Raw genomic sequence first — 10579 nt, 5'->3', positions numbered from 1 at the left:
GTGTATAAGTTCAAACAAATATTTCAAAATAAGGATGGTTTACAAGTTTGTATCAATGATTGTTATGAGACTAATTCAATTATATTAGAGTTCAAATAAATTTCTAGTCTTATAGTAATTCCATCCATCCCTTGACTAAACCTGGTACTGATCGTCTTGGTTACCTGAAAAATAAATGTAAGAGTGAATACTCTACACTATCCAATACATGCAAATGTAGAAACTCACCTCACACATCTCACCTAATTTCTAACACATTCTACACAAGTATAATCAATTACAAACAACACTTTTCACACATTCTATTTCAAATTACAACCAATGAGCTCATTGTACCAACACATTTCACACATGTACACTCACTGCACATAGCCATGCTCACTGTGGCATTGTGATAACAATTTCACACCATGGATGGTCGTCGGTTACTCCCGTATCACGAATACCACGTGTGCGGTCATGAGTCGCTCGACAAAAGTGTTGGTCAGATGTCTAGTCAGGAGGAAAGTGTGTGGTCTGTGGTGCACCCACGCTCACTGTTGGTGTCACCACCACTCTCTACAATGAGATAGGGTAAAGTCTCTCTTACCTTGGATTGAAGACCTACACATGAATCAACGATGAAAAAGAGTCCTCACATGAACTTCATCCTAATTACATAGAAGAATTCCATGAGAACTAAGGAAAATCGAGAAACCAAAACCCTAACCATGAAAACTTACCCCAAAATGCCTTAAATGTGAATATAACCTTCAATCTTACTCCTAAACGACTTTGAAGGCAATTTAATCGGTGAACTGGGGTCTGGAATTGAGAGAATCGTGAAAGAAGGGAAGGAGAAATGTAAAATAATCCATTCTCTTGAACCCTAACCTTTTAAGTACCTCTCTGGTCGCGACACTTTTGCTACAACAAAATATTCTTGCTGCAGCGACACGCCTTCTCGCTACAGCGAAAATCTCAGAGAAAACTACACTCTGATTTATGCAGACTCTCGCTACATCAAGACCCTCTCGCTAGAGTGAGAACGCAATAGTCTCACCTCCTTCTTCCAGTGCCTTCTTGCTACAGCGAGAGCAGTACATTCTCATGCTTTTTGTTCAGAGCTTTCTCGCTACAGTGAGAACGCAACAATCTCACCATCTTCTTCTAGTGAGTAGCACAATCTCATGCTCTTCGCTCAGGAATTTTTCGCTACTGCGAGAATACCTTGCAACACCCACACTTAGCATGTACACACACACACACACACATATTCAATCAATTCCAGTCCAGTCACAATCCATATCACATTTCAATCACATATTCATACATCTTCACAACCATAGTTACATTCAAATCATGACAAAATCAAATGCACATTTAAACGTCGATTTATACATTTATATTAATATATTAAAGTATTATTACAAAATCCAGAGCATTACAAAATACATTGAAAGAGACTTCACCTCCTTGATGCTGGATTAGACCCAAACAATATTGGGCAACCCTCAAAAAGCCATAAGAAGCCTGAAAGAGACCCAAAGAACTCTAGGAATCGATATGGGTAATTTGACTAATACACTTCTCTTAACATATCCCTAAATTGGATTTATAGGGACATGATGCACATCTAGTTTGCTTTCATCCCTAATTTAGCTCTAATTAAAAAAAGCATGGTCATAAGGATTAGATAAAATGTTTCACCTTCCATGATGGATATGGACACACTATTGACAAATGCATTCGACTAAAAAATGTGATAGAGGAACTTATTTGTGATGGAAGATTTTGATGATACCTATGTCACGATGACTATCAAAGCCTAACCAAAACTGTCAAAGCCTACATCGTCTAGAAACATATTAAGAAGACTATAATCACAGGAGAACAATGAGTCCAATATGACATTATTGAAGAGAAAAGCAAGACAATAACCAACAGGGTGAACAAAACTACGCCCTATCTTAGGTCACTATTAACATGATCTTGAGAGGATTAACTAGCAGAGGGATCTCAGCTAGATCAAGGAAAAGGTACAAACGAAAGTGATGACCATCTGAGATCAAAAGCAAAAGATAGCAACTCTAGTCATCACCTTCGATAATTCAGACTTTGGAGATACCATCTTGAACCATGACAATTTGTTCATCATTTGTACATTAATTGCCAATGTTGATGTTGGTAGAGTATTCATGAATCAAGGAAGTTCAACATATATCTTGTTCTAGATGCATTTAGAAAAATGAAATTCAATGATGCAGACCTCATCCCACACAATGGCAACCTCATCGCCTTTGCCAGAGATCAGATATAACCTAAGGGACACATTGAAACTTGTTTGATCCTTAGAGACAAATATAACTCCAATACCATAAAGTTGAAATTCTTGGTAGTTGATTGCCCTAACTCACACAACTAAAATATTCTAGGATGCGTTTTCTTAAACGTGCTAGGGGTAATCATATCAACCAGGCATCTATTGAGCAAATTTGTCATTAATGAAGGCAAGATAGTTTCAATAAAAGGGAGATAAAAAAAGCTAGAAACTATTATAGGCTTAGTCTTCAAACTATCAAGAGAAAGGATACAAGTCAAAGAGAAATGTCAGAACAACCACTTAAATCATGTGATGTATCTATGATCAATCTTGATCCAAAAATTGACCCTGAGTTGGAGTCCAAAATGAGAGACCCTAGCCAAAGGGTGAGACCATTGATAAGTCTATATTCTGATATGTTTTATAACTTATAATTATGTCGTTTTCTTTACTATGAGTAGCTAAATCCATAGATAGAGTTATAATGGATCTTATTACATACTCTATATGATTTTGATATTTAATGACAGTGTTGATTTCTTTTCAATGTTTTGGCTTTTATCCTATTGAACTATATTTTACATGTTAAAAATTAATCACCCTTAGCATTCCATAATTACTTACACCATAGGTGATCGTATCACATATAGTTAACAAAATTATAGATAAAACAAGACAAAGAACTAGGTGGATCAAGTTTAGTTCTTCTCTTTCAAGTGTTATTAACTTAAAAAATTCATAGGTTTTTTTTATGTTTTTTCTACCTTTTACCTTACATGATCATTGGGAGTAACTATCTACAGAAAAGAATATTAACATTGCATGATCATTGAGAGTTAATAGAATAAGTATGGGTGGTTGGCAAACATAGGAAAACTGATATTGGAATTAGATTAAAGAAAACATAGAGAGGTGTAATAGGTGAAATCATATGCCCTAGACTCATCTCATTCAGTTTCTATCACCAAAACGTGCCAAGTAGGCACTAAAACACACTAAGAGGCACCAAATTTCAAATTCTTCTTGCTTTTAGTTTAAACAATGAAATCAATATATTCTTAGTATTTGAAAATAATATTTGTGAGACAATAACTTAGGAACTTTTTTTAAAACTCTTTATTACTTCTTTGACGGGTACACTTGCCTACGAATAACTATTTCATTCCAACTCAGACAATTTGAGGAGCAATGTACAACAATTGGAGGTGGTCTTGACCTTGTTTTCAAGTAGCGTTTAAAGAAGCTTCTTTTGGTTAATAAAGATCTCTGTTACTTGGATTGTAACCAACATATTTAACATTAACTTAAATTTTTGCTGCCCCTCTATTCTGACACTTCTAATACATGGAAGCCTTATATTGGTGCATCATACATAGTCGTACAATGGCAAAAATATACACCATGTCCAATAACTCATAACAAACATCCTAAACAACAAAACTATTATTAATGACTATATGTAAAGGTGAAATCTTTCTAAGACAAGTACATTTCTTACCCTCATTCAACCTACAACCTAAGTAAATTTCCCTAACTTAGACATCAAAGTTTTTCTTATATAAATACCTTTCATTGGAACCTACAAGAAGTCTTGAACTTTTGTCAACCATTGTTGATGACCATTTGTACCAAAACAGCCACCAATCATGATCCTCTCAAATTGATCAATTTTAAATAAAAAGATTGATCTCTATGTCATTAATAACACAAATAAAGCATCATATATAGCTTCATAATCATATCGTGTTTGTTAATGTGTCTCTTAACAAAGTCAAAATTCTATCATACTCACATCTCAATCAAATTATATTAATGTGCAGATAAAAATCATCAACTTAATAAAATATTTAATTTTAATTATTGTCACACACATACATTTTATTAAGAGAAATTATTGTATGTCTCAATATAATTTTAGCTAATCATCACATAGGATATGATTGTGTTTTATTTTTTTTTATAAGTAATGATTGATTCAAATTGTAGTTTTTTAATATTTTTTAGTGAATTGAACTTCATATTATTAATCTTTGTAATCTTTTTTTTTTTGTTTATACTTGTTTGGATCATTTAGAAAGTCAGGAATATGTAAATATTTTATGATATTGTTTGACAAGAGTAAGAAGATTCATCAAGATATTGAAACGATTTATATCATTTCAATAGTTTAAAAGTGAAGTAATCTATTTTTTGGAAGCCACTAAAAAAATCAAATATATTAATTTAAATTAAATGGAGATGGTAGTTTGATTTAAAATCCAGATCGTGTTCCAAAAGCATAATAAAAAGGTTTATTAATGAATAGATTACGAGATTTTTAGAATATTGTGACACCTCTGAAGTTATTGAAGGGTTAGTCTTATAAATATTATTTTTAAAATTGACTATAAACTTTCTTTATTTTTTATTTAGAACGATGACTCTACACTTTTTACCCGTATGTTATAGTAAATGTTATTCCGAAGATCTCTTCTTAGGAGTAGACAATTTGTTTTTGTCACACTTTATAGAAGGACAATTTTGTTAATACTTGGTTGGCAAAGGCATTTTTATAGATCAACTTTTAGCTATGAGTCTTAGCTAAATCCTAATCTTAGCTTTGTGATTCTACTTTAATTTGTTAATTTTTTTGTTATTAATAAAAATTGATAAATACATGTTAGTCCTCAGATTCGATGGTATAACGATTACTATACTTAGAGATCTTAACTCTAATTTCTAACTAATTTGAGAAGGTAAAAAAGAGATATAAAATTTTGAAAAAATAAAAGGATAAAAAGGCTGGCAAATCTAGAAGAAAAAGAAATTCTCACCACATCTTTCCTTCAAAGTGCTATCAAGAAAAGAAAGAATAAAAAAGGTTGGCTCCCCAAAACACTACAAAAAAAAAAAAAATTAGAAAACAGTTTTGCATTATTTTGTAAAGCAGTTCAAACTAATCTAACAAACATTATTATGCAAAGTAGATACACTTAGATTAGTTCATATGTCACTTAGAAAGTTATTTTTATAACTTCTCTCCAAAGTACTTTTTATAATTCAATTTTTTTTTTCTCATGAATCTTTTATTACAAATATAAATTGATTCACTGTTATGTTAAAAATAGATGTTTGTCTAAATTTTAAATTTTTTTTCCTTCTCAATTCGTTGTTGTGTTGAAACTTGAGTTGATATAGCGTGTTAACCAAACAGTCTATATTCTAATGAATGGAACACTAGTAAATAGAAAGGTGCAAACAAGATATCTAGGGTAGTGGAAGGAGCCAACCTTGTTAGCATAAATAGGGACCCTTGCCATTTTTGTAACGGTGATTTGAAAGTCAAATTTGGTAATCGAGAAAGAGGTGAAGGTTATGAAAAAAAAGATGAAGAGAGATTCATGCCACTGCTATTGCGAGTTGAGCAACGCCTCACCCTTATGTACATTTATAAGTTAGAAGCTGTTAAAGTATCTTAAAATTATAATTTATAAGAGAAATTAGATACATAACCACTCTTTAAAGATGACATTAAAGAGCAATTAGTATATGACTATTCTCTAAAAGTGACTTTAAAAAATAGTTAGTACGTAACTACTTTAGAATGACACATTAAAAAATGCTAGACCAAAGTTAATTTAATTTTTAACTCAATTTTAAAATTACAATTTCACTTTAATAACAAAAAAGTAATTTTAATTTTTAGTCTTTAATTATAAAACAGAATACTCAAATAGTATATATCTTATAATACATACAACAATTACCATTAGGTATCATTAATTCTAGCATAAGTTGATTGGTGGTTTAGTGATATCATTGTACCACCAATGACTCAATACTATCAGCACATTCATCACACTAATCTTTCTTATTGATTGGTGATATCGTTAACTATTATTACAATAATATTTATTATTAATATAATTATTATCATTGTTATTATCACTTTTATGATTATTATTATTTGTGTTATTATCATCGTCGTTATCATTATTACTATTGTCAAGTTATTACACTAACACAATCTCTATTATTATCACACTAATTATTGCTATAATTTATCAACTACCATTTTATTTTCATTTTCCTTACCCTTGTTCATAAGCTCACCATCACTTCATCATAAAACTAACTTAAATTTAAAAATAAAAAGGAATTTGTGTAATTTAAATTTAAGATTTGATTAAATTTTAAAAACTACAAAAAAAACTAAAAGTTATAAATTAAAAATTTATTTTAATTTTTAAAAATTTAAAACTTAATATTGATAACTAGACCGAATAAGATCTAATTGAGTAATGCTAATAAGTGAAGTAAAAAGTCACCATTTCATATTACTTCATAATAATTACAAATATAGTATAATTATTTATATGTTATGTTACTGCTTTACAGTAATAGAAATTATTTTTAAAAATTTTAAAAATGATGAAAAATAATTTAACAAAAATATCCTTAACTCAAATTATATGAGGTGGTGTTTTTAGGTATTAGTTTTTTTTTCTTAATTTATCATAATCATCTAATTTTAAAAAAATCAAGGGGTTGTAGTATTTTTTTAAGAAAATTAAAACAATAATTTCTAAAAAATTTCCTCATTAAATTTTTTTTAATATTAAATTGACATGCATTGTGCGTTTAGTGTGTATTTTTTATCCTTAATATAACAACAATTTTTTTAGTATCTTCAAGAAGACATAATAAAAAAATTAATATTAATAAATTTTAATTAAAATTTATAATATTTAATATTATTAATATATATATTAAATTCAATAATATCATACAACTTTCAATAAAAACTTAATTTATATGTCATGAAACATAAATTTAAAACACCGATTAACTTATTCTACGTTCCAGAAAAAATAGCGTTGTTGTAAGATTTTATACATGCGAAAGATGTGGGTTAAAAACGGCGACCACAATCAGAAATCTAAAACTTCTTTGTGATATCGCATAGGATATGTGGTTGGTTTATTTAACTGTGCACGTAAGCTGAATCAACCAACTGCAATTATATTTTATTAGAAATAAATGAATAGTAATCCTTTTTTTTATTAGAAATAAATGAATAAATTAATAAGACTAAAGAAAATAATTAAATTATTTATATTTTTTAAATATAAATTTATTTTAAAAATATCTCTGATATTACATAGTGTAGTTGTAACTTATATACTAATAACATTAATAAAAAAAGAATATAAAATAAATTTAAATTTATCATATATTTTTATAATTAAAAAAATATTCAGTTTTATTTTTTATAAAAAGGACAGAAAGAATATATCACTTCTTAATCATTTAGAGTTTACTAATATGCCGCTTAGTCAATACTCTATCGAAACTATCCTGATCAAATTATTGTTGGCCGTAAATGAAGAAATATTCATTTTCTTTATTTAATTTATTAGAATTTTATTTTGTATTGATTTATGTATAATTTTATTTTTTTAAATTGAAATTGAAATTTATTTTTTTAGACTTCAAATATTTTTATTAAAAATAATAATTATATCTAAATTAAGTAAAATTATTATGAATTTCTTCAAGTATTTAATATAGTTATATTTATTGAGACTTAAACTTGAAATTATAGGTTAAAATATTAATAAAAATATAATAAAAATGTAACAATTATTACTTTGCATAAATTAATAAAATATATAAAGTGTAATAATTTTATTATTATTTTTTCTTTATAAATTTTTATAAATTAATAATAAATTATATATTAAATGAAAAGATTGATCCCTGTTTCACTAACACTTATAAAGCATAGTACATCACTTCTTAATCATTCACAGTCTACTAACATGCCGGTTAGTCAATACTCTATCGTACTCGTCCCGACCAAATTCTTGTCGGCCGTAAACGAAGAATCTCAAGTTCAATAAAATATTTAGTTTTATTTTAATTAGACTTTTATTTATACTTTGATTTATGTATAATTTTAGCCTTTTAATTTTGATTTTTTTTTAATTTTCAAATTATTGAAATTAAGTTTCTTATTTCAAAATTACATTTAATTATTAAAAATATAATAAAGTGTGACATTATTAAATTTTATAAACTAATAAATAAAAATATTTATAAAATAGTAAATAAAATATATAAAGTGTAATATAGAAGCCTTTATTATTTTTCCTTTGTAAATTTATATAAATTAATGATATATTATTTGTTATTATATTTTTTTGTTAATTATAAAATTAAAATTTAAAAATAAAAGACTTAATAATTAAAAAACTAGATAGTTTAGATGAGAATAATTGAAATTAAAAAAAATTCAAAATCATACAAAGTATGATAATTAAAATGTAATTAAGTAAGCCTATTTATATGGACTCATAAAACAACACATTAGTAAAATCAAAGAGAGAAATTTTGGGATGATCTAGAACGCTTGCTTGCTTATAGTATTAGTCAATCATTATGTGATATATGAACAATGTTTTAATAAATTACAAACTATGATCAAATATAACATAAAATTTGGTCGAAGGTCATGGTCGAAATCAAACAGTAATTTCTCCAAACATAGAGATTACAGGGGATACTAGCTCTAATTTCTAACCCATCTGAGCAGGCAGCTGTAGAAGAAAAAGAAATTGCCCACAATATCTTCCCTTCAAAGTGCAAAATGAAAAGAAAGAAAAAAAAACTGTCCAATAATTTAGCTAGCAGGAACTAAAATCTGCCAAACCTTAATGTCGCAGTCCAAACTGCCGCTATAGACTAAGAAAGATGCTTGGGACTCTGATGTGTTCCAATGGTCAACCACTGCAGTTAGGCACTTAATTGAACCTTTATGCCCTTCTAAAACAGCTAAACAAGAATATTCTTCTCTATAAACCCCTCTCCAAATTCGGATTGTTGTATCGGCAGAACCACTACACACCAAATCCGCCACAACAGCCAAACACAATATGGACTTTGTGTGGCCCCTTAACGCACCCACCACCCCCATTTTCCCATCACCCCCTTCTTCCTTCTCCCAAACCAATATAGACCTATCACATGCACCAGAATACAAAAGGGTCTCATCACTGCTCAGCGCCAAGGCATTGATTCCAGAGTTGTGTTTCTCCAAGGTGTCCAAAAGGGTGTGTTTTTTTTCTCCTTGATTTTTTTTCCACACCTTGATTCTCTTATCCGCTGATCCGGTGTAAACGACCCCATCATAGGAAACTACAACTGCGTTTATGGCATCTTCATGTGCGTTGGTAACTGATTCCAAACATGTGAAGTCTTTTGTTCTCCAGATTTTGATTGTCCTGTCCCATGAAACTGAGTACAACAAGGTACCATCTTGGGACAAGGCAAGGGAAGAAACTGTGTCCACGTGATGAACCCACGTGCATTTCTTGTGCCTTCGGATTTGGACATGGTTCTTGGGGATCAACACCTTGGAGGCACGGTCACCAAGGGTAGGGAGTGTGGCTAAATGGGTGTATTTTTGTTGTTCAGGTTGGTGGTTACTGTTAGTAATTTTCCAAACCCGAATTTTGTGGTCTTGGTGGGCGCTGAAAAGTTTATCAGATTGAATTACCAAGGACTTCACAGCACCTTCGCCAGCAACAACTATGTTATAGGTTGAGTTTGGTGATTCAGAAAGAAACGGGGTGCGGTTCCAGGATCTGATTTCTCTGTCCGAAGAACCTGTGTAGAGGAATTTGCCAGAAAGGGTTAAGGAGGATATGTAGGAGGTGTGGCCTTTGAGGGTTGTGAGGCAGTAGTGGTTGTTGCTGGTGATGGAAGTGTTATTGTGGTGAGATTTGGAGTTGTTGAGTGAAGGAATTGAGATGAGGCTGCGTTGTGATGTGAGGGATGTTAAGCCTGGTTGGTGGTTGTTAGAGTGAGATGAGGAAGGCACACTATAAGATCGCTGGTACTGATCCATGGTTCACATAATGTTAAGGTGAGTGTGAAAATGGAATAGCAGAAAGCGAAATGAGCTATTATTATATATATGTGGAGAAAGAAGTAGTTGTAGAGTGGCTAGTTATATTGGTCCAGTTATATTAGAGCTTCGCGTGTGGGGTCTGGAGGGGACACGGTTGGAAAGCAAGATTGAAAATGTGAGTTCATTAGAAGTAAATAAATCTCTTAAGTTTGTTATTTATAATTAATTATTAATTAATGTAATAATTGATTGTGAAAAATAAATTTTGTGTTAAAATACATTAAATAAAAACGTGATTTTAAAATTATTTAAAACTATTAATCTTAACTTTTAAAAATAATATAAAAGTTATGTTTTGCTTATTTCATTTGTAAGGAAAATAATCA

The 10579-nt window shown here is 29.8% G+C and overlaps 1 protein-coding gene across 1 annotated transcript; it reads right to left on the bottom strand.

The window, feature by feature from the left end:
* Positions 1 to 8877: 8877 nt before the first annotated feature.
* Positions 8878 to 10190, bottom strand: LOC113851526 (protein JINGUBANG-like). Its single transcript, XM_027482038.1, has one exon. It carries the CDS (start codon positions 10188 to 10190, stop codon positions 8964 to 8966), a length of 1227 nt encoding a protein of 408 aa, XP_027337839.1. The 3' UTR covers positions 8878 to 8963.
* Positions 10191 to 10579: the final 389 nt, after the last annotated feature.

Source organism: Abrus precatorius, unplaced genomic scaffold (genome assembly GCF_003935025.1).
Source record: "Abrus precatorius isolate BTA unplaced genomic scaffold, Abrus_2018 Scaffold10, whole genome shotgun sequence".
Lineage (NCBI taxonomy): Eukaryota > Viridiplantae > Streptophyta > Magnoliopsida > Fabales > Fabaceae > Abrus > Abrus precatorius.
The sequence above is the reverse complement of the archived record's forward strand: the minus strand, read 5'-3'. Positions and strand labels throughout refer to the sequence as shown.

Excerpts from the sequence above, each read along its gene's own strand:
- LOC113851526 (XM_027482038.1), bottom strand. The coding sequence starts at position 10,190 with ATGGATCAGTACCAGCGATCTTATAGTGTGCCTTCCTCATCTCACTCT.